Source organism: Tursiops truncatus, chromosome 3 (genome assembly GCF_011762595.2).
Source record: "Tursiops truncatus isolate mTurTru1 chromosome 3, mTurTru1.mat.Y, whole genome shotgun sequence".
Lineage (NCBI taxonomy): Eukaryota > Metazoa > Chordata > Mammalia > Artiodactyla > Delphinidae > Tursiops > Tursiops truncatus.
Window position 1 is genome coordinate 101,567,219 of NC_047036.1, and position 25,792 is coordinate 101,593,010.

General features: G+C 36.5%; 1 protein-coding gene across 11 annotated transcripts in view; it reads left to right on the plus strand.

Annotated features, from left to right (window-relative positions):
- The window catches only part of CSNK1G3 (casein kinase 1 gamma 3), a 128,351-nt gene that overhangs the window by 18,512 nt on the left and 84,047 nt on the right, over window positions 1-25,792 (plus strand). For all 11 annotated transcript variants that reach the window (XM_033853114.2, XM_019940909.3, XM_073802454.1 and 8 more), the window contains exon 2: window positions 19,724-20,149. In XM_033853114.2, the coding sequence (XP_033709005.1) occupies window positions 19,972-20,149 (178 nt within the window). In that variant the 5' untranslated portion in view covers window positions 19,724-19,971. The remainder of the gene's footprint in view (window positions 1-19,723; window positions 20,150-25,792) is intronic.

A 25,792-nucleotide genomic window follows, 5' to 3' on the forward strand; every position in this document is an offset into this window, starting at 1 on the left:
TGTAAATCACTACTTTGTGTTATAAGAAATTGTAAGCCAGGCATATTTCTATGAAACTGTCTTTTCTCAATAGTTTTTATTTCTATGGTTGTCTAATTTTTAAGTTTTCAAGCTGTATTTTTCTATTCTCTTCCTTGTAATTTTTGAATTTAAAGCTTCTGAGAGAAATTTTCAGTTATTACTATTGACTGAATCTGTAGATATAATACAATACTAAGATTAATTGTGGGCTTTTTATCAACTGGTATAATTTTCATGGACACTCTGAATCTTACCTACTCATATTTCTGTTTTTGCTTCTCTACTAGAAAGTGGAAAAATTAAGTATGGGTGCTGAACTGCATGTTATCCATTTCCTGTTAGTATTACATAGTTTTATTTCTAATATTATTTTACTTCCCTCCTGATTTCTTTACTTAAAACTGTTCTCAGTCTTTTGGTAGTGTGTGTGTATTGTAAACTGCCCTATATACTTTTCTGTAACAAGATTGGCTTTTAAATTAAGTACAGATGTTATTTAATTTTAGGATACATTGTTTCTAAGAATATATTTATAAAGTAATACAGTGAGAAAATAACAGTTTACTTTTCAGTGGTTCTTAACTTTTTTAGCGTCATACAATCTGGTGAAAGCTATGGATTCTCTCTTAAGAAAATGCTTAGGAGGTCCATGGATTTCAGGTTAAGAACTCTATACCTGTCTTTAGTATTGGTGGACTCTGTTATCATGCAAAGCAAAAGTAGGGCAAATCAAATCAAAACAAAAACTATAGTTCATGGAAGTGCTTAATACTTTACTATTCAATTATTTGAAATATTCTTATCAAGTTTTGACAGTATTTTTTAGTTATTTATTTTAGGGTGAAAGTTACCTGTTCATAGTAGAGTTAATCTTTTTATTAAGTTAATGCTTATATATGGTAGAATATTAAAATAATACAGAAATAGTCTCTTGCCTCATGTCTTTGAATTTTTCAGTAGATGAAACCACTTTTTTTTTCCTTGAGGAAATATTAAAAGCCTGTCATTAGATGATAAAAGAAGAAAAGAACACTACTTTGAATAGGACCATTTAATCAGGATCCTAGATAGAAGAAAATTTGATGTTTAAAGGATGGGTCATTTTGATATTTTTCAGAGTACTCTAAAGTGAAAAGGAATTTATTGTTTTCACAAACTTTAATATTTAAGTATATAGATTGTAAACTCTCCCGTGTCTAGTTCTAGATTCCTTCCTCTCTCCCAAACTCCATATCTAAACTGTCTCTAAAACTGAGCATGTTTGAAACCACTTTTAATTACTTCACTTTTAAATGCTTCAGGTGGTTACTAACATAACTTAAAATAAGGTGCATACAGTGTTCTCTTTGATTCTGTGTCAAGTTTTGCATTCTTTTTTTTAAACTAATTTTAACTTTATTTTTCCAGCTTTTTTGAGGCAAATAAAATTGTATCTATTAAAAGTGTACACTGTGATGTTTTGGTGTATGTATGCATTGTGAAATCATTATCAATATCAAGTTAATTAACACATCCATTATGTCACATGGTTACCTTTTTTCCCCCCCATGGTTAGAACAGTTAAGATCTACTCTGTTAGCAAACTTAAAGTATACAATACAGTATTATTTACTACAGTCATCAGGCCAAACATTAGATCCTCAGAACTTATTTTTTATAACTGAATGTTTGTATCCTTTGATCAGCATCTTCCATTTCTCCCAGCCTCTGGCAACCACCCTTCTACTCCCTGTTTCTATGAGTTTGACTTTTTTTTTTTTTTTTTTTATGATTCCAGAAACAAGTGATGCCATACAGTATCTTGTCTTTCTCTGGCTTATTTCACTTAGCATAATGCCTTCCAGGTTCATCCATGTTATTACAGTGGCAGGACTTCCTTTTTTTTATGACTGAATAATATTCCATTGAATAGACCATATTGTCTTTATCCATTCATCCTTTTTCATCATTGCTTTGGCTATTTGGGGTCTTTTGTGTTTCTATCTGAATTTTTTTCTATTTCTGTGGGAAAAAAGCCATTGGAGTTTTAAGGATTTCATTGAATCTGTTGATCACTTCTGGTAATATAGACATTTTAACAATATTAGGTCGTCGAATACAAGAACGTGGGATATCTTTTGATGTAGTTGTGCCTTTTTCAGTTTCTTTCATTAATGTCTTACAGTTTTGAATGTAAAGGTCTTTCACTCTTTGATTAACTTTATTCCTAAGTATTTTATTCTTTTTCATAAGATTGTAAATGGATGGCTTTCATAATTTCTCTTTCAGAGAATTCATTGTTAGCGTATGGAAATGCGACTGAGTTTTGTATGTTGATTGTGTATCCTATAACCTTTACTGAATTTGTGTATTATATCTAATAGCTTTTTGGTAGAGTCTTTGGAAACATATTGTACCAAAACTTACGGGATGAAGCAAAAGCAGTTCCAAGAGGGACATTTATAGCAATATATGCCTACATTAAGAAAAAAACAAAGGCCTCAAATAAACAAACCTAACTTTACACCTCAAGGAACAAGAAAAAGAAGAACAAACTAAGCCAAAAGTTAGAAGGAAGGAAGGAAAGAACAAAGATCAGAGCAAAAATCAATGAAATAGAGCCTAGAAAAACAATAGAAAAGATGAATGAAACAGATTTTTTCTTAAAAGATAAAATTGTCAAACTCTTAGCTAGACTAAGGAAAAAGAGAGAAGACTCAAATAAAATCAGAAATAAAAGAGGAGATATTACACCTGATGCCACAGAAATACAAAGGATCCTAAGAGACTACTGTGAGTAATTAGATGCCAACAAATTGGATAATCTGGAAGAAACAGATAAAGTCATAGAAACATACAACCTACCAAGACTGAATCAGGAAGAAACAAAATCTGAATAGACCTGTAATTGCTAAGGAGATTGAAACAGTAATCAAAAATCTTCTAACTAACAAAAGCCCAGGACCAGATGGCTTTAGTGGTGAATTCTACCAAACATTTAAAGAAGTAACATCAGTTTTACTCAGACTCTTCCAAAAAATTGAAGAGGAGGGAACACTTTCAGACTTACTTCTCGAGGCCAGTATTATCCTGATACCATAGCCAGATAAGGGCATTACAAGAAGAGAATATTACAGGCCAATATCCCTGATGAATATATATGCAGAAATTCTCAATAAAGTATAAACAACGTGAATTTAACAGAACATCTGAAAGATTATACACCATGATCAAGTGGGATTCATCCCTGGGATGCAAGGATGATTCAACATACACAAATCAATAAATGTTATACATGACATTAATATAATGAAGGATAAAAATTGTGTGATCATCTTAATAGGTGCGTAAAAAGCATTTGACAAAATTCAGCATCCCTTTATGATAGAACTCTTAACAAATTAGGTATAGAAGGAATGTATCTCGACATAATAAAAGGCCACATGTGACAAGTCTACAGCTAACATCTTACTTAATGGTGAGAGGTTGAAAGCTTTTCCTCTAAGATCAGGAACATACAAGGATTTCCACTCTCACCACTTCTGTTGAATATAATATGGGGAATCCTAGCTAGTGCAATTCAGCAAGAAAAAGAAAGGTACCCAAATTGGAAAGGAAAAAGTAAAATTGTCTGTGTTTGCAGATGCATTATCTTTTGTCTACTGAGGGATGAGATTTTAGCTCACATACTACCTCTTCCCCTTCTGTGTTTAAACGTTTGGATGGTTATTATGTTTACTTCATCTTTTGCTCACCTTTTTTTTGTTGTTGTTTTAGCAAATTTTACATTATCTCATTAATCTGAATTTAGTAAGGTGCAGATGTTCATATCCCTGCCCTTCCCTCTACCTCTTCTACTCCTCCTTAACAGCTGAGTGTCTGTCATTTGTAGTGTTATTTTAACACTGTTAAGGTTGGAAACATTTATATTTTCTTCAATAACATTTATCTTGTTTTTTGGGGGGATAAGATTGATTCTAAAAGCTGAAAATCAATTAACCTTGCTTACACTTTTAGGACTTACAGTAGAATGCCAGGGTTAGTTTTGTTTCTAGATTAGCCCTCTGGGCCGTTTTTGCTGTAACTCAGGAAAAATTTCTTTTTCTTAACTTCCTCTGTCCTTCATATTAATTTCTCTTATTATTTGGAAGTTGGAGGTATTGGATTGCTTCTTTCTGTCTCTTTTCCTTTATTTTTTGTTTCTTTATATTTTTGTTTCACATAATAGGATTGTTCCCCACCTTGTCTTTGATTATTCCATATAATATAGCATTATTTTCTTATTCTGTGTATATATTATTGTCCTTCTCAAAAGTGTCTGAGGATTTTTTTTTAAGTTTTCATATTTTTTAAAATTTGCTTTTTTGTGGGTATTTTTCTTGCATATTGTTACCTTTCTTCATAAATCTAGCGATTCTTGATTGTCAGTTCATATGTGTGAAGGAGTGATAGGTTGATATTTCTGCGTAAATGGCTTGGGTTTTCTTTGCCGTTCTATTTGCTTTGCTGTTTTTTTCTTTATCAATCTCTTGAATCTTATTTACACAGATGGGGCTTATTGATTGGCACATTCCACATCAGGTATGCACTCAGGGAATTAGTTTTTAGGCAAAGAGTTCTTTAAAATGTCAGATGGGAACAGGTTTTATTCTGTGATGCCAGCAAATACTCCCCCCTCCCCCCCTTCTTTGGAACTTCCTTTGATTTCTTTAGAGATTTATTTTTCTTTTTGTTTTGTGTTGTTCTTTTACATAGGAGACAGTAACAACAGTTAGTAGCAATTATCCACCTCCCCCATTTTGTCCCTGCCTCCCTTCCCTTTTTCACTCCTGCTTATTACCTTTTCACCTAACTTCCTTTAGGAAGCCTTTTGGAAGTCTGTTTGGTAGATCAGTTCCTTACTCTGCTGTGGTCTTCTCCAGCACTTAGTTTGAGCATTAGCTTCCTTCATTGCTTCATCTGTCAGTATATGCTTCTGGGCTTCCCTGGTGGCGCAGTGGTTAGGAATCCGCCTGCTAATGCAGGGGACATGGGTTCGAGCCCTGGTCTGGGAAGATCCCACGTGCCGTGGAACAACTAAGCCCTGGTCCGGGAAGATCCCACATGCCGTGGAGCAACTAAGCCCGTGTGCCACAACTACCGAGCCTGCGCCCTAGAGCCTGCGAGCCACAACTACTGAAGCCCGCGCGCCTAGAGCCCGTGCTCAGCAACAAGAGAAGCCACTGCAGTGAGAAGCCCGTGCACTGCAACAAAGAGTAGCCCCCGCTCACTGCAACTAGAGAAAGCCTGTGTGCAGCAACGAAGACCCAATGCAGCCAAAAAAATAAATAAATAAATTTATTTATTTAAAAAAAATATATACTTTTCTTCCCATCTTCCAAAAGTTTTTTTAATATTTCTTGTCTCACTTTAAGCCTTCTTATTGATAGGGAAATACAAAGTTGCAGTTGTTAACTCAAAAAAATCTAATATCACCACAGGAGGGTGTATCATAGTAAGAAAACACATTGCGGTTTTGTGGGTTAATGTTTCTTTTGCTGTTGTGTATGTATATTGTCTTTTTGTTCATAAATGTCTCAGAGCCCTGTGCACATGCACGGGGCTTATTGACTGGTGAGTACCCCCTCCCATCTCCTTTGTTGGCTCAAATTAGGATCTGGCGACGCTGAGGTATTGTAGAGAGAGACAGTATAGGCTGGCAAGAAGGGACAGAGTGATGCTGCTGATCCAGAGAGAAAGGCACAGTTCAGACTTTGGGAGGTCAGAGAATTAGCAAAACCATCACCAGAGGTAAAGTGGGTAAGAATATGAACTCAGGAGTCTGACTCTTTGTAGTCATATTCTCACTATACCATTTACTGACTTTATGATGCAGGTCAAGTTGTGTAACTTCTCTAAATTTTAGTTTCCTTATTGGTAAAAATAGGGATTGAAATAGTACCTTATAACTGTGAGAACTGATGAGTTAATCTATTTAAAATACTTAGCACAGTAAGTGCTCAGCAAATGGCAACTAGAGAGATTTTACGTAAAATCCAGGTTTCTGGATTTTCTACAAAAATTTGAACATCTGGGCCTCCCTGGTGGCGCAGTGGTTGAGAGTCCACCTGCCGACGCAGGGGACACAGGTTCGTGCCCCGGTCCGGGAAGATCCCACATGCCGCGGAGCGGCTGGGCCCATGAGCCATGGCCTCTGAGCCTACGCATCCAGAGCCTGTGCTCCGCAACGGGAGAGGCCACAACAGTGAGAGGCTTGCGTACCACAAAAAAAAAAAAAAAAAAAAAAATTGAACATCTGATGTTCCTGAATGGCAGCAATTGTTTACAGCTGAGTAGTAGGTGCCTGTTTTAATTGGGGTATTTGCTTTCCAGTTTGCCATACCCCCAGTACTCCTTATTGTCTCATACTCAGTTTGATTCACTCTCTTTATGTTACCTTCCTCGTCTTTTTGGGCATTTGGATTTGTGACTTCTGATGTACTGGTATTAGCTGTAGCTGAAAGAATATCTGCAGTTTTCAGAGCTGATTTTTCTTTGGTGTTGGGCTGAATCAGTACCGAAGGCACAAACATAGACCATATTAGAAGACTAATTCAGGCAAGGGAATGCTGTCACATACAGGAAATTCGTGGGAGTACTTGGGAGTATCACACTGGTTGGTGAGGTTCAGTGATGTGCTTCAGGTGAATGAAGAGACTGATGTTAGGGGGTGTGGTGATAAGTAACTGGGAGGGCTTTAGGTAGGAAGCCCATAACTAAAACCTAGAAATGTTTAGAGATAGAAAAAACTCATTTCTTAATGTATAATATCTGTTGACTGTCCTAGGTGCCTGGCAGTGTGCTAGGTTCTGAGATCACCAAGTTACATATAACAAGAGTCCTTGTCATCAAATACAACAGGCAGTTATAATATTGTGTGTAATATAAGAATATCCTCAGAAATCTCCTAGTCTAATCCTCCTATTTTATAATTATTAAAATAAGCTTAGACAGATTAAGCCTTGCCTAAGGCTTCACGAGTAGTTGGGACTCTTAAGACTTCTTTTTTCTAATCCAGTGCTCTTTCTAGTACATAGACAAGGCAGGCAGCATCAAAGAGGTTTGGAAGCAGATGGCAGGGATTCCAAGACCTCGGAGAACTGGTGTATTGGAGCAGGGTACAAAGATCGGGATTTAGCTGTGAGAGAAGGTTATGTTGCCTTATTTAAGACTTACTCTCAAAAGACTGGAGCTAGAGATTTTTCTTAGGGGCATGAAGAAGTAAGTGGCCATGTTGGAGAAGTCCATGTGGCAAGGAACTGTAGGCAGCTTCTAGGAACTGTAGATACCGTGTAGGACTTGAGGGTGGCCTGTGAGAGCCAGCTAAAAGCTGACGCCCTCAGTTATACACTGCAAGGATATGAATTCTGCCCGCAATCTGAAGGAGCTTGGAAGAAGATTCTTTCCCACTTTCGTCTCCAGATAAGAATGTAGTCTAGCTGATACTTTGAATGAAACCTGTGGAACCCTGAGCAAATGACTCAGCTGAGCCGTGCCCAGACTTCTGATCCACGGAAACTGTGAACTAATAAATATACTGCTATAAGGTGCTAAGTTTTTGGTAATTTGTTACACAGCAATAGAAAACTAATACTTTTGGTCATGTCCAAGTATATTCTTTAGTGTAGTTTCATTACATAATAAACACAGTGCTTTGCCATCTATTATAATTTGAAATACATAATCCAGACTTCACTGTGCCTTAAAAGCATGAAAATCACTGTAGTTTGTGATGCTCTGGGCAGCACTGTGAAATGATAAGAGTGCTACATATGGCCTCAAAACTACTTTTCTCTGGTAGTATGAAGCAGCTGTAACAATGCATAAATGAGTTAGCATGGATTCATTCTTATGAAAGTTTATTTATGAACACCAAAATTTGAATTTCATATAATTTTCATGAGTCACAAAATATTAATTTTTTCCCCAAATATGTAAAAATGTAAAGACGATTCTTAGTTTGCAGACTGTACATAATAGACAATAGGCTGAATTTAGCCTGCAGGCTGGAGTTTGCTGACAATGGCTATAGACAAACTTGTCGATACTAATACTGTTTGATAGGTGCAAAACAGGGGAAGTACTAGCACTGTTTAAGATCCTTAATAAAAATATTTTAATCAAAAATCCAACTTGTTAAATATATTTTAAAAAGTAAAAAACCTAGCATGACAGGTTTTTGAACAGTTTCTTGAATGTGGTAAAAAGGATGGAGTAAAATACGAAACAGCCTCATTTCTCACTAACCACTACTTCTATACTTTGATTATTCTTTTTTCCCCACTCATAAATGATATCCTGGTCAGTTTCCATTGATTCTTGCCACATATTTATAGGAATAAGTTCAGTTTTGGCAAGACTTATTTTGGGGTGTTAAAAATACTTGGGCCATCCTTTTTGGGAGGGCATTAAAAAAATTTTTTTAACATCTTTATTAGAGTATAATTGCTTTACAATGGTGTGTCAGTTTCTGCTGTATAACAAAGTGAATCAGCTATACATATACATACATTCCCATATCTCCTCCGTCTTGCGTCTCCCTCCCACCCTCCCTATCCCACCCCTCTAGGTGGTCACAAAGCACCAAGCTGATCTCCCTGTGCCATGTGGCTGCTTCCCACTAGTTATCTCGTTTACATTTGGTAGTGTATATATGTCAGTGTCACTCTCTCACTTCATCCCAGCTTAACTTCCCCATCCCCATGTCCTCAAGTCCATTCTCTACGTCTGCACCTTTATTCCTGTCCTGCCCCAAGTTTCTTCAGAACCTTTTTTTAAAGATTCCATATATATGTGTTAGTGTACGGTATTTGTTTTTCTCTTTCTGACTCACTGCACTCTGTATGACAGACTCTAGGTCCATCCACCTCACTACAAATAACTCAATTTCGTTTCTTTTTATGGCTGAGTAATATTCCATTGTATATATGTGCCACATCTTTTTTATCCATTCATCTGTCGATGGACAGTTAGGTTGCTTCCATGTCCTGGCTATTGTAAATACAGCTGCAATGAACATTGTGGTACATGACTCTTTTTGAATTATGGTTTTCTCAGGGTATATGCCCGGTAGTGGGATTGCTGGGTCAAATGGTAGTTCTATTTTTAGTTTTTTAAGGAACCTCCATACTATTCTCCATAGTGTCTGTATCAATTAACATTCCCACCAACAGTGCAAGAGCGTTCCCTTTTCTCCACACCCTCTCCAACATTTACTGTTTGTAGAGTTTTTGATATTGGCCATTCTGACCAGTGTGAGGTGATACCTCATTGTAGTTTTGATTTGCATTTCTCTAATGATTAGTGATGTTGAGCATCCTTTCATGTGTTTGTGGGCAATCTATATATCTTCTTTGGAGAAATGTCTATTTAGGTCTTCTTCCCATTTTTGGATTGGGTTGTTTTTTTGATATTGAGGTGCATGAGCTGCTTGTATATTTTGGAGATTAATCCTTTGTCAGTTGCTTCTTTAGCAAATATTTTCTCCCATTCTGAGGGTTGTCTCTTTGTCTTGTCTGATATGAGAATTGCTACTCCAGCTCTCTTTTTTTTTTTTTCTGCAGTATGCGGGCCTCTCAGTGTTGTGGCCTCTCCCGTTGTGGAGCACAGGCTCCGGACGCGCAGGCCCAGTGGTCATGGCTCACGGGCCCAGCCACTCTGCGACATGTGGGATCTTCCCGGACCGGGGCACGAACCCATGTCCCCTGCATCAGCAGGCGGATTCTCAACCACTGAACCACCAGGGGAGCCCTCCAGCTCTCTTTTGATTTCCATTTGCACGGAATATCTTTTTCTATCCCCTCACTTTCAGTCTGTATGTGTCCCTGGGTCTGAAGTGGGTCTCTTGTAGACAGCATATGTATGGGTCTTGTTTTGGTATCCATTCAGCCAATCTTTGTCGTTTGGTTAGAGCATCTAATCCATTTACATTTAAGGTAGTTATTGATATGTATGTTCCTGTTACCATTTTCTTAATTGTTTTGGGTTTGTTATTGTAAGTCTTTTCCTTCTCTTGTGTTTCCTGCTTAGAGAAATTCCTTTAGCATTTGTTGTAGAGCCGGTTTGGTGGTGCTGAATTCTCTTAGCTTTTGCTTGTCTGTAAAGGTTTTAATTTCTCTGTCGAATCGGAATGAGATCCTTGCTGGGTAAAGTAATCTTGGTTGTAGGTTTTTCCCTTTCATCACTTTAAATATGTCCTGCCACGCACTGCTGTCTTGCAGAGTTTCTTCTGAAAGATCAGCTGTTAACCTTATGGGGATTCCCTTGTACTTCCTTGCTTTTCCCTTGCTGCTTTTAATATTTTTTCTTTGTATTTAATTTTTGATAGTTTCATTAATATGTGTCTTGGCGTGTTTCTCCTTGGATTTATCCTGTATGGGACTCTCTGCGCTTCCTGGACTTGGGTGAATATTTCCTTTCCCATATTAAGGAAGTTTTCAACTATAATCTCTTCAAATATTTTTCTCAGTCCCTTTCTTTTTCTCTTCTTCTCCTGGGACCCCTATAATTCGAATGTTGATGCGTTTACTGTTGTACCAGAGGTCTCTGAGATTGTCCTCAATTCTTTCCATTCTTTTTTCTTTATTCTTCTCTGTGGTAGTTATTTCCACTATTTTATCTTCCAGGTCACTTATCCGTTCTTCTGCCTCAGTTATTCTGCTATTGATTCCTTCTAGAGAATTTTTAATATCATTTATTGTCATGTTCATCATTGTGTGTTTGCTCTTTAGTTCTTCTAGGTCCTTGTTAAACGTTTCTTGTATTTTCTTCATTCTATTTCCAAGATTTTGGATCATCTTTACTATCATTACTCTGCTTCTTTTTCATGTAGACTACCTATTTTCTCTTCATTTGTTTGGTCTGGTGGGTTTTTACCTTGCTCCTTCATCTGCTGCGTGTTTCTCTGTCTTCTCATTTTGTTTAACTTACTGTGTTTGGGGTCACCTTTTTGCAGGCTGCAGGTTCGTAGTTCCCGTTGTTTTTGGTGTCTGCTCCCAGTGGGTAAGGTTGGTTCACTGGGTTGTGTAGGCTTCCTGGTGGAGGGGACTGGTGCCTGTGTTCTGGTGGATGAGGCTGGAGCTTGTTGTTCTGGTGGGCAGGACCACGTCCGGTGGTGTGTATTGGGATGTCAGTGAACTTATTATGATTTTAGGTAGCCTCTCTGCTAATGGGTGGGTTTGTGTTCCTGTCTTGCTAGTTGTCTGGCATAGACTGTCTAGCACTGTAGCTTGCTGGTCGTTGAGTGGAGCTGGGTCTTCGTGTTGAGATGGAGATCTCTGGAAGAGTTTTTGCCCTTTGATATTACTTGGGGTTGGGAGGTCTCTGGTGGACCAATGTCCTGAACTTGGCTCTCCCACCTCAGAGGCTCAGGCCTGACACCTGGCCAGAGCACCAAGAGCCTGTTATCCACACCGTTCAGAAGAAAAGGGAGAAAAAGGAAGGAAGGATGGAAGGAAGGATGAAAATAAAGTTATTAAAATAGAAAAACTATTAACAGCCTGAGGCGCAGTGTGTTCTCCAAGGGAAGTTGTCCCTGGATCACGGGACCCTGGCAGTGGTGGGCTACACAGGCTCCTGGGAGGGGAGGTGTGGATAGTGACCTGTGCTCGCACACAGGGTTCTTGGTGGCTCCAGCAGCACCCTTAGCGTCTCATGCCCATCTCTGGTGTCCGCGCTGATAGCCGTGGCTCGCGTCTGTCTCTGGAGCTCCTTTAAGCGGAGCTCTTAATCCCCGCTCCCCGCGCACCGCGGAACAATGGTCTCTTGACTCCTAGGCAGTTCCAGAGTTTTTCCCGGATTCCCTCCCGGCGAGCTGTGGCACGCTAGCCCCCTTCAGGCTGTGTTCACGCAGCCAACCCCAGTCCTCTCCCTGGCATCCGACCTCTGAAGCCGGAGCCTCAGCTCCTAGCCCCGCCCGCCCCGGTGGGTGAGCACACAAGCCTCTCGGGCTGGTGAGTGCTGGTCGCACCGATCCTCTGTGCGGGAATCTCTCTACTTTGCCCTCCGCACCCCTGTTGCTGTGCTCTCCTCCGTGGCTCCGAAGCTTTCCCCCTCCGCCACCTGCAGTCTCTGCCCGCGAAGGGGCTTCCTAGTGTGTGGAAACCTTTCCTCCTTCACAGCTCCCTCCCCCTGGTGCAGGTCCTGTCCCTATTCCCTTGTCTCTGTTTTTACATTTTTCTTTTGCCCTACCCAGCTACATGGGGAGTTTCTTGCCTTTTGGGATGTCTGAGGTCTTCTGCCAGCGTTCAGTAGGTGTTCTGTAGGAGTTGTTCCACATGTAGATGTATTTCTGATGTATTTGTGGGGAGGAAGCTGACCTCCACATCTTATCCTCCGCCATCTTGAAGGCGTGTCCCACTTGTGCCATATTTGAAGTTCAATTTTAAGCTAATTGATCACTTCTTCCTGCTTCTGTTTTCCCACCTCCTAGTTTCAGGCTTGGCCACTCGTTCAGGGATTTCTCTTGGGGAAGGAATTTGGCGTTGTCTCTTGACTTTTCTTCCTGCCTCCTCAGCCATTCATTATGCTGGCCCTTGCTCCTCCAGGGTTCATGTGGAATGGTTGGGTATGAAAGGAAAAAGGCAAAAGTTTTTCAATGTATGATATGCTTTCAAATGCTGTTTCTTTTGTGAGGAAGTTTTGGTTCTTCAGAGGCTTTACACTGACCTCTTCTGTAAAACAAACAAACAGACTTACAAATACTGCTATACATAAATATATGCATGCACAGGCATTACTAAAAAGGTCTGGGCCATACAAAACAAATTGAAAGTAATGTTTACCTCTGAGTAGAGCAAGCGGAATGAGGGACAAGGGGTATGGGCATCTCAAGGGTATTTTTACTTTGTATTATTTGAATTCTTATAACATGTAGAATGTATTTTGGATATTTGGTAAACAAAAAGCTATATATTGAAAATAACATGAAACATTGCAAATGGGAAATTACCTCCTTCTAAATAGAAAAACTGTAGAAGGGCCCTTTTAAAGAAAACCGTCTAAAACAAAATATGTATATGTTTATTAACTTTAAAAAACTGTAGTGTTTTCAGGTGAGTTTTATGATAAAGTTATAATAGGGAAAAAACTTAGAGATACAGCTTTGATTTATTTCTGGTGTGGGTTGTTCCTAAAAATCATGTTTTGAAGCATCATCTACGTATAATATAAAACATAGATTTTTAGTGTAGTTTGAAGAGTTTAGACAAATGTATACACCTGTGTAATCCCCTCCCAGTCAAGATATAGAACATTCCTTTCCCACCATAAAGTTCCCTTATGCCACTTTCCAAACTTCCCACCACCCTAGGCAACACCTGATCTGATTTCTGTCACCACAGCTTATTTTTGTGGATTCTGGAACTTCATATAACAAGAGTCATATAATATGTACTCATTTGTGCCTGACTTACCTCAATCTCATATCTGAGAGATTGATCCATGTTGTTACATGTATCAGCAGTTCTTTCCTTTTTATTTACTGAGTAGTATTCCATTGAATGAATATATCAGTTTATATATCTATTCTCCTGTTACTAGACATTAGGATTGTTTCCAGTTTTTGGCTGTTATGAATAAGCTGCTATAAATACTGGTGTACAAATCTTTCTCTAAACATATGTTTTCAGTTCTCTTGAGTAAATACCTAAGGGTGGTATTGTTAGGTCATAGGATAGGTATATATTTTAATTACAATAAACTATCAAACTTTTCCCCAAAGTTGTACTATTTTATATTTCCATCAGGAATTGCAAATTCTATTTATTCCTCATTCTTGCCTGGAGTTTTCTTTGTTGAGAGGTTTTTGACTACTGATTGAGTATCCTTACTTGCTATTGTTCTGTTGAGATTTTTCTTTTTTTTTTTTCTTTAATGATTCCCACAGATTCCCTCAGTGATCCTGATGAGGCGAGACCTGAGTGGGCCTCCCAGGAAGCATCCTGCCATACCTGGGGAGCTGGATGTCCATCTTGGACTCTTGTTTTCCCGCTGGAGAAACCATAGGCTTGGGGGGTCCTGTAGGTGTAGTGCTGTGCCAGGCTTGGGGGAGGGACAGTGTGGTCAGAGTGTAGCCACTCCTCTTACCCTTCTCTGTCTCTCTGGTCCAGGAGGGTGCTTTAGCCTTACCCCCGGGTTCTGGGATTTTTTTTAGTGTTGTTGGTGGATAGTTGCTAGTTGGTCTTCTTGTGAGGGGGACTGAAGTTGGGAATGACCTGTGTTGCTCTCTTGATGACGTCACCCTATAAGGTTTTCTGCACACACAGTCATGATGTCTCTGAATAACAACAGCTTTGCCTTTTCCTTTCCAGTTTTCATGCCTTTTGCATCTTTTCTTGCCTTATTGTACAGGCTAGTTCTTCTGTACAATGTTGAATAGAAGATCTGAGAGCAAACATTCTTGTGTTTTCTCCTAGTCTTGGTGAAGAGTTCAGTGTTTCACCATTTAAGTGTGATATTGTCTGTAGCTTTTCTTGTAGGAAAAACCCTTTTATTAGGTTTAAGTTTGATTCTCTTTCTGGATTACTGAGAGGTTTTAATCATTAACAGGTTGAATTTTGTCAAATGTATTTTCTTGTCTGTTGAGATATTTTCTTTTCCTACTAATTTGGTGAATTTATTTCAAATATTAAGTCTTACATTTCTAGTATTAAACCCTGTTTGATTATTATTTATTAAATTTTTTATATATTTGCTTATATTTTGTGAAGAACTTTTTTATCTATTCTTATGAGAAACACTGGTCTAATTTTCTTTGCTTCAGGTGTTAGTCAGGCTTTTTTTCAGAGTTCTGCTGATCTCACAAAGTAAATTGACAAGTATTCCTTATTCTTGTTTTTTCTGAAAGAGTTTTTGTAAGAATAGTATTATTTTTTTCCTTAAATATTTGATAGATTCACCAGTGATACTGTCTTTATGGGAAGATTTTTTTTTAAAGAAATTCAATTTAGATTCAGAACTATTGATATTTTCTGTTTCATCTTGTATCCCTATGTTGTTTCATCTTGTATCCCTATGTTGGATTTTTCAAAGAATTTTTAAAATTTCATCTAAGTTATCAAATTTATTGTCATAAAGTTGCTCATAATAGTTCTTTATTCTTATAGTATTTATAAGATCTTTAGTAATATCCCTCCTTTCATTCTTGTTATTGGTTATTTGTATATTTTCCCTTTTTATTCTTGATCATTTTTACTAGGCAATACCAATTTTATTGACTGTTTTCAAAGAGTAAACTTTGGCTTTATTTTCTCTATTGTATTGATTTTGCTCCCTGGATAATTTCTTTAGATCTCCTTTCAGGTTTGTTGACACCTTCTGCTTTATCCAGTCTACTTTTGAACGTATCCAATGATGTTTTTCATTTCAGATATGATCCTTTTTATTCTAGCGTTTCTGTTGTTTGTTTGTTTTGTTTCTTTGATATTCTCCTAGTTATCTGCCGAGAATTCCAATGTTTTCACTTGTTAAGACTATGTTTTCATGTAAGCCTATGGAATATTAAGAATAGTGCTATTAAAGTACTTCCTCAAGTTATGTCTAATTTTTCTAACATTGTAAGGAGAAAACCTAGATCATTGATTAAATACTTCTTTTCTAATATAGGCATTTAAAGCTTCTAATTTTCTTCTGAGCATTGCTTGAGTTGCAACCTACAAAATTTAATGTGTTATATTTCCTTATTATTCTGTGAAAAATTTTTTCTAGTTTCCCATCTGACTTATTTTTCAACTCATGAGTTACTTAAAAGTGTGTTTAAATTTCAAATATTTGGGGATTTTCTAGATATCATATAATTATTGTTTCCTTATCTAATTCTGTTTTGATCAGAGAGTATACTCTAATGTTTGAGTTATTTGAGACTTAAATAATGACAGCATATTATCTTTCTTGATGAACATTGAAAGGGAATATTATTCTTCAGTTTTGGATATTGTATTTTATAAATGTCAGTTAGTTCAGGGTAATCAATGGTATTATTTAGATCTCCTCTGTCAGTATACATACTGATATTTTTGTCTTCTACTTTATCAGTTATTGAAACAACAGTGTGTTAACATTTCAACTATGATTGTCTTTTTCAAACAATCATTTCAAACAAATCATTGTTTTTTAAAGTCTGCTTCATTTTGCTCATTTTTATGTCATTTTTATGATTTTTATGTCTTTCTGTTGAATTGATATTTTTGTTATTATGAAGTGGACCTCTGTATCTTTGGAGATACTCCCTTGTTTTGGTGTTTACTTTGTATGATAATATAGTCTCTCAAGCTTATTTTACTTGCTGTTTGCATAGTATCTCTTTTTCTATTATTCTTCCTTTTTTTAAAAAATAAATTTATTTTATTTTTGGCTGCACTGGGTCTTCGTTGCAGTGTGCAGGTTTTCTCTAGTTGTGGTGAGCGGGGACTATTCTTTGTTGCACTGCGCGGACTTCTCATTGTGGTGGCTTCTCGTTGCAGAGCACGGGCTCTAGGTGTGTGGGCTTCAGTTGTTGTGGTGCACGGGCTCAGTAGTTGTGGCTCGCAGGCTTCAGAGCACAGGCTCAGTAGTTGTGGCACAGGGGCTTAGTTGCTCCGTGGCATGTGGGACCTTTCCAGACCAGGCCTCGAACCCATGTCCTCTGCATTGGCAGAAGGATTCCTAACCGCTGCGCCACCAGGAAAGCCCTCTTTTTCTATTCTTTCACTTTCAGTCTATCTGTGTCTTTGTATTTAAAGTTGTTTCTTAGAGACAGCATATAGTTGGATCTTGATTTTTTAATATAGCCTTTTGCCTTTTATTAGGAAAACATGATCCATTTTCATTACATGTGTGTTTTTAAGTCTATTCTCTTGCTGTTTTCCTTTTTGTCTCATATCTCTTATTTCTCTTCTTTTGTTTTAATCAAATGTTTGTCATTCTACTTTATTTCTTGTGTTAACTTTTTAGATATTTATGTTGTAATTAATTTTTAGTATTTGTCTAGGTATCACAATATGCATTTTTAACTTAACATGGGCTTCTTAAAATTAATACTGAACCACTTCATTCTTAACAAATATAAGAATCTTAAAATAATATAATTCCATTTACTACCTGCCCCTGCCATTTCTCTTGTTATACACATATTTTATTTCCACATATGTTATAAGTGACACTAAGAAATTATTTGTGCTTTAAAGAGTAATTTATCTTTTAAGGAAATGAATACACATGCATTTCCCATTTCTAGTGTTCCTCATTTCTTCTTGAAGTTTCAGATTTCTGTCTGGTATCATGTGATTTAATTAAGCCTAATGCACTATTTAAAAAGTATTTCTTGTTGTGCAAGTGTGCTGGTGACTAATTAGCTTCCTTCATCTGAAAATGGCTTTCTTTCACTTTCAGTTTTAAAGACTAATTTTTATTGGATGTCATGTTCTGGGTTGAGAGTTCTTTTCCTCCTTTCATCGCTTTGAACGTATTCTCCCATTTTCTTTTGGGTCTCCATTGTTTCTGATAAGAAGTTAGAAGTTCACGTGTATGTCGTGTAGTTTTTCTCTGTCTGCTTTCAAGATTTTCCCTTTATTTTGGGGTTTTGGCACTTTGATGTACCTAGGTTTAATTTGCTTTGTACCTATCCTTTATGGGATTGCTGCGTTTCCTCATTTTGTAGGTTAGTGTTTTTCAGTAAATTTGGGAAATTTTCAACCACTATTTCTTCAAATATTTTTTTCTGCTCCAGTCTCTTTCTTTAATGTAATAGGACTTCAACAGCTATTTAGTAATTTTGAAGTCCTGTCTTCTAATATCAATATCAGGGTCATCTTGGAGTCTGTTTCCTTTGATGGCTTTGTTTCCTGTCTGCATGTCACATTTACTGCTCATTTTCATGTGTGGACATTATGAATTCACCATTGTTGAAAGTCTGGTTTTGGGTTTTTTTTCCTCTGTTTTAAGTGTGTCAAGTTTCATTCTGGAATGTAGTTAGTGTAATTGGAGGTATTCTTAATCCTATCTAGGCTTGGTTTTAGGCTTTAGTTGGGCCAGTGTGTAGTAGTCCTTACTCTAGGGTATGGTCCTTACTCTAAAGACTTGGTCTTTCTGGTATTTCAGCTAAATTCTGGGATATTAATGAGATTCCTCCACCATGACTAAATAGGAACTTTAAGATATTCTAGCATTGCACAGCCTTTAGTATCTCCATTCTTTATTTAACCCCATAGTAGCCTTTGTCTGCTAGCCTAGCTTCTGCCCTGTCACCTCCTATCGCTAAAACTGTACAATTGCCTCACCTTCAGTACTGTGAGGTCCTGCAAATTCCACTAGCTTCAACAGTCCCAAACTCTGATCTATGATCACTGAGCCTGAGCCTCCATTTCCCTGTGCTGTAGTCAGAAAATTGTCCCTAGCTGGAGATCTTGGGTGAAGGTGGAAATCACCTTCTGTGTTTCTGTTTTCTCTTACACTGCCTATTATCCAGTGCCTGAAAACAGGTGCTTCATATGTTTTGTCCAGTTTCATAATTATTTATAGCAAGAGGGGAAGTTCAGTATCAGTTACTCTATTATAGCTGGAAAGAGAGCAAACAGTATATGTAAAAATGATTCGATTTTACTTATACCAAACAGATGCTTATAGTTTCATCTGCAATATTGAGTATGGCAAATATAATAGGAAACTTTATAAATAGATTAGGTGTTAGGAATAATTGCATATTTGGTGGGTTGCTAAAAGCTGATGAGAAAATACTATTTATTTCAACCCTTGTTATGATTGCTCCATTCCCATATATAGTTATAGATAATATATACTTAATGGGTAATAAATATTTGAATAAATGAAGATCAAATGAGAATGTATATTTGAAAAGCCTTTGAAAATTATGAAGTGTATGAATATGTGGAAGATATTTTTATTAAGATCTTTTACTAATTTGCAAAATGTATTCTCTCTTTCTGCTTTAATTTAAATTGAAAATCTTATATTGACTTACTGGAATTCTTTGAGTATTTTTTTTTTAATTGACATGATTCTAAGTTGGAAGGACTTGGTTAGTGAATGTATATTGGCTTATGAAACACTCAATACATTTTTTCTTTTAAACAGTGATTTTATTTATTTTTATTTTTTCTTTATTTTTAGCCATGTTGGGTCTTAGTTGTGGCATGCGAGATCTTTCGTTGTGACACGGGCTCTTCGTTGTGGTGCGCAGGCCTCTCTCTAGTTGCGGCGTGTGGGTTTTCTCTCTCCAGTTGTGGTGCACCGGCTCCAGAGCGCGTGGGCTCTGTAGTTTGCGGCATATGGGCTCTCTTGTTGAGGCGTGTGAGCTGAGTAGTTGTGGCACGCGGGCTTAGTTGCCCCACAGCATGTAGGATCTTAGTTCCCCAACCAGGGATTGAACCCGCGTCCCCTGCGTTGGAGGGCGGAGTCTTTACCCCTGGACCACCGGGGAAGTCCCTCTCAATACATTTTTGTTACTTTTATTTATTTTTAAGAAGTAACCAAATCACTGATTTCTTTGTTTGGTTTTGTTTTTGTGATCCCTTTGGTATTAAAGTATAGGAATAAAGGGTAATGATTAAGAGGCTACTGAGGTTAGATTTCAGTGGGCATCAACAAATAGTGATAGTCCATTGCCTAAACTTTGGTTATGTTATTAATTTCCCAAACATATGTTTTTTGATTCTCTAAGTTGACTGATTTTCTTTTCTTACTATTCTAGGTCACTATCAATATCAGCTCACATCATTGAAAAGATAATTTTGAAGACATGTTTTGCTGAAAAGAAAACTGAGAAAAATTTTACGAATGGGATGAACACGCATCAGTTAATTGACTACCTACTGCAATTTGAATGTTAACATTACCCACCTGGTACAGTTACCTAGTGATGTACCTGTTCTCACGATACCCTATTTCAGTGTGGTCGTCTTGATTAAAGAATTCAAAGTGGAGTACCGCAAACTTGATATGGATAATAAAAAGAAAGACAAGGACAAATCAGATGATAGAATGGCACGACCTAGTGGTCGGTCAGGACACAACACTCGAGGAACTGGTTCTTCATCCTCTGGAGTTTTAATGGTTGGACCTAACTTTAGAGTCGGAAAAAAAATTGGATGTGGGAATTTTGGAGAATTACGATTAGGTAAGACTATTTTATTTATTCCATAAAGTTGGGAGCATTTTTTAAAATGAAAGATACTTTTTAATGAAGTGATTTAGTTACTTGTTTAGTTGTTTGTTGTGGTAATTTTAAAGAATATAGATATTAGGAATTTCTAATATACTTCTATTTTCATTTGTCAGTAATTCCCTAGTATAACAATGTCTGTTTACTTGAGATAAACCATCCAGAATATGAGAAAAAAGAAAAAGTAAATTAAAAAGCCCCAAGAGGCTGAAATAGATACCAGGAAAGCCTTTGCAATGTATTTTTTAGGAATGATATTTAGGCTACCTTTTCTGCTTTGAAAACATTTAGTAACTGGTTACTTTAGGAGGATATGTATGGCTTAAAATCAAGGTAATATGCTGAAACTGCATCAAAAATCAGTGAAATTTACAGTGTTGTAATCTGTTCTCCCCTTCCCCCAAGTATATCCAGGGTAGTTTAGGAATCTATATTCTTAATAAGGGACACAAAGTACTGACTCAGTTTATTCTTATAATCAGGTAAGTTTGGGAAACACTGGTCTAATTTAAACCTCCTAACTACATTTAAGGCATTTGAAACTCAGTGAGGGAAGGTTTCTTGACAAATGTCATACAGCAATTTAAGATGGACTCGCGATCCAAATCTACATTTTTAACTCCTAGTGCAATAAAGATATGGCTATCTTCACTGAAGAGAAACAAGAAGGAGGGTAGCACAGTTTTATGGGAGTCAGTACTGAGGTACCCTGAGGGCTCTCTGGTGAATGCAAGAGTGTAAACTTCGGAAATAAAAAGAAAAAACTTGGCTTCACAATTTTCATTAGATTCAACCCTGGTGTTAGAAATATAAGCAATTGTATGTTCATCTACTCGACTACTTCTCCTTTTTGATTGTGTAAAACACTCTAATTTGTAGTTATTCCTTCATTTTATTACTGTTTTATGTAGCTAGTGTACATTAAATCTTTGAATGAAGCAAGGCAATAAAAGGCAACGACATATTTTGTACATTGCTGTTAAATGATGTGTCTGACAGACTCTTCTGCGTTTTAGAAGGGACGCAAATATTTGAAAGGGTGAATGTTCTACATTTTATTTTTTGAAGGATATTGAATTAGATATTTTGAAATTCTTAAATTGTTTCTGATTTTGGCATTAGAAAAAAACCCAGGTTATTTACTTATCCAACCTTGAACTATTATACATCCATCTATCCATTCAAAATTTATTGCATGTCTACAGTATTATGTATGAGGCATGATTAGGCACTGATGATACACTAGAAAAATATAAAATTTGTCTCTGCCATTATGGAATATATAAGTCATTTAACTATGTGGGGCTTCAAATTTCTCAACTTTAAAATGGGATTATTTCCACTTCCTAAATTATTGTGAAGATTAAGTTTAGATAATAGTATAAAAGGACCAGCACTATACTTGCCTGTTTTAGGAAAACAATGATTGTTCTGCTCCATTAAAAAGATATCAAGATATTTGTTTTTAATTAAAATTATAGCATGTTATATTTATTTAAATTTATTTATATAAATTAGTTTTATAGCTATATATTTTGTCGTATATAAATATTTGTACTTCACCTGTCACTCTGTCTCTCTTTGTGTATATGACTATAGTACCGTAGTACTTCGGCATTTTTTATTCAAAATTGGTTTCATGTAATTTATTTCAAAATAGCTACATATATATACATCTGTGTATGTGCATGTATGTATATATGTGTGTGTGTATGTGTGTGTATACACACAAAACAATCTAGTGGCGCATTTTAACTAGGGCAATATGAGAAACCGTATGTACCCATATATACTGAAACTATATATGCTATGTACTGAAAAAACAGCAAAATAACCCTTTCTTTTGCAGTCTGTGAATGAGCAGGAATAGGCATAAGATGACTTACTAGTCCATCCATCCATCCATCCATCCATCATCTATTTATCTATCTCTCTGTACCTGATCTATCTATGGGTTTTAATTATATATTTGTGTACATCTATTTATTTAAATGTATTATCTATACATGTAACTGTGTTTTATGTGTACTTATGATACATGTAACATATACACTTGAAGAACTAATTTAATCATATTTTTCTCTCTTGATAGACTATTAAATAAAGGGACGTTTTATTCCTTTTTCTAAAGGTCCCAAGTGATTTCTCTGTACAGAAAAAGTTGTGATAAGTATCATTCTTTCTGTACCTGGATAAGCATGCTAATGTTAAAAGCTGGTTTGAATTCTTAAGGTACTTTCTTTAAAACCATGTTAATAAACATTTGATTTCTGGCACTGAAATTTTTGTGCTTAGTATTGGGTAAAAAAGAATATAAGGTTACAGGTAAGGGATTTTCAACGAAGATGCTATTAGCACCTTGGGCTGGACAGTTTTTTGTTGTTGTTGTTGTTGAGGACTGTCCAGTGTACTGCATGATGTTTAGAACTTCAGACTTCTTGGGCACTAAATAGGAGTTGCATCTCCACATGCAACCCCAAATGCCCTTTCCCCAACCTCCACTGCCATTTCTAAATGCCCCAAGGAGAGACACTATTACCCTCTGTTGAAAGTACAGAAAAAAAAGAAAGTTGGACATAAAAATTGAACTTGAGATTAAAAAAAAATAGTTGAACTTTTGAAATAATCTAAAATTAAGTAAATGTATTTACTATCATTTTTATCTGTACTTTTAATTGTAAAATGATGAATTGATATATTTTTGGTTTTATTTTATCTTTGTATTGTGGTAAGGCTTGCATCCTGCTGCATGTTAGATGTAGTTCTAGCTTAGACAATCAACCAAAACCCCTAGAAATGTTTTTAACAGGCACTGAATGAGATAAAACAAAGCTAGCTAAAATGTGGGGTTATACTGTATATATTTTTTATTTTCCCATGATGCTGTAACATCTTAAAAAAACCTTTCTGGTCAACCATATTTCAATTAAAAAAAACAAAAACAAAAACCTGAGGTGAGACCTCTTACTGCAGATGTGTTCCAGAATATATGGAGTATCTTTCTGCTTTACAGTTCAGCCAACATAACATTGCTTTAATAATAAAAACAAAAAAACCTCAAAACCTTTCTAGCTGTGGAGAGACTGTCCTCTACAGGCTAGCCAGTTCTTAAAGATAGCAAAGGACTCAACTGGGAGCATGCCTTGATCTGCAAACTAAACAATCCAGAGCCATACCTCCTCTCTGGCCCACACCTTCCAGAAGGCAATTTTCCTCTTCCTTAACTCATCCCATAGCCAAGTACAAGACAACTAGAGACTGCCCACCAAAGGCTAACAGAATTATTCAAATTACCCAGTCCTAAGCTGTTTACCCTGCCCTGCCTTGCCTTTCCTGCAGAAACACAATAAAGGCCTTGGCCTAAGCTCTTCCCTTGCTCCTGTCTTCTACCACCTGACCAAAACACGATGCTTCTTCTGTGACCCCCTTTCTAGGACCTGGAGTATAATAAACTTTGTTTTCCTGAGCTTCTTCTGTGTCCCCTCTTGTGGCTAAACCTGACTGACCATGACGTAAAGGAACACAGAACAAGGGTGTTATATATTTGTCTGTGAATTCCCATTATCTGAAATAGGATATTGTAAATTTTGATATAATTCTACTATAATTCTACTATAATTCTACTCCTGTAGACCACAGGAGTTTTTATAACTTCTTTTATTTTTGTTTTTTCTCCTCTTGTTCCTGTATAGCTTATAACTCTTCTTAATTTATTGTTTATATTTAAGAATTGTTTTGTTGAAAATTCTGCAGGCCTTACAGTATATATCAAGTAATATACAGATTTGAGTGGATTCATCATTTTTATAAACGTTTATTGATTTTCTACTTTTACTAATTCAAGCTTCAAACTTATCTGAAAAATGTAATAATAAGGTATAGACTATGATGCTATGACAAAGAGATCCTAGAATATAGTGGTGTTAGGCAAAATCGTTTCTTTCTTTTTCACATAACACAGACCAGAAGGACAGCACCCAGAGCTGCAGGGTATCTCCGCATGCTCAATATGTGGCTTCAGTCTCTCTTCCAGCCAGCCAGCAAGAAGAAGAAAAAGGGCCAGAAGAGCACATGTTCATTCTTGGAAGTGGGGAGTGACATACCTTAACATCGACTCATATCCAGAACTTGATCACATGGTCGTACCAAGCTGAAAAAGAGGCTAGAAATTTAGTCTAGCTGGACAACCATTTTAAAACTCGGGCATTCTATTATTAGGGAAGGGGCACAAGTATATTTTGGTTAATTAGTAATCCCTGATATAACCATATATGTAGTTTCTGTAGAACATAGTTTTATAACAATGACCACCCAAATGCCACAAAATTGGTAAAACCATCTTTTCAAGTTCAGTGTGGCACAAAGCTCTGTTGGAAATGTCTTTTGAAATTGGATTTAAAACATCAGTTAGCTGGAACCAGTCTATTTGGAGCCTTCTCTTAACTGCATTCCCTCTATACATATACTCCCTCTCTTTTGCTCGTATTTTACCCACAAACACATATTCTGTGCATTGTTAGTTCATATGTATAACAAATATCGATTAAAAGCCAATTATTTAAGGCTATGCCTGTGCAAGGTGACAAAAATGCATTGGTAGTGTTGTTCAACCTATGTTCATCTTTATAAATATAACCCTCAAAGTTCAGCAAAATGTCTAATGTTCAAAAAAAGGTGACGCTTCTAGGATTTTGTACTTTCTGCTGTGACTTAAAAGTAGACATTTGAACATGTAAATGCCAACAAAAGCAGTACTTTTAGAAGTATATGGTTTATTTTGATTCTGTGGAATTTGTGTTTAACCTAACTTCTTGTCCTATGAATATTTTTCCCTGTACGCTTGTGAATAAATATCATATACAGGATAATTATGAAAAGATGATAATGTTTTGAGGAAATATAAATTCCATATTTAAACTCAAAACACAGTTGTTCCTTTGTTAGATACCAGTTTCTCAAGATTAAGTTTTTCATTGTACCATTAAATTATTCACCTCAAGCTTACTAGAGGAAGACTACAATTTTATACATAATGCATTCTTGAAAATATATATGAAGGCACATCTAAATGCTGAACTTGTTGGCTAAAAATATGGTATGTTTTCTAAAATTTTTTTTTATTTATGGGCTCAGTGAGTACCTCACTATAGCTTACCGTTCACCACTTTGGGTCCTCCTATTGAACTCCATCTTTGTGATAAGTGTGACGGGTTTATGAGACTCATGCTATTTAGCATTAGAATGAATGCTTTTTTTTTCACTCATTTTTATAAAATAAGGACAAAACTCAGAAAAGCATTATAATATTTATATGAACAAACACTGCTGTACAGTGGTGGCAACGGTTCTAGGTATTTTCGCCATAAGTCTTTGCTGCAAGCAGTTTTACTGTTTGGCCATACAACTCATTGGCCATAAGGCAGTTTTGCTGTAAGAGGTGAAATAACTGATTGACGAATTGGTTTCAATGCTGTAATAGATAAAATAACTGGTTGACATTTTGGTTTGACAGTTTGGTTTCGACTGGTTGACAGTTTGGTTTCACTTCTCCACTGATGCAGTGCTTTCATTTTTTTTTTTTTTTTTTTTTGTGGTACG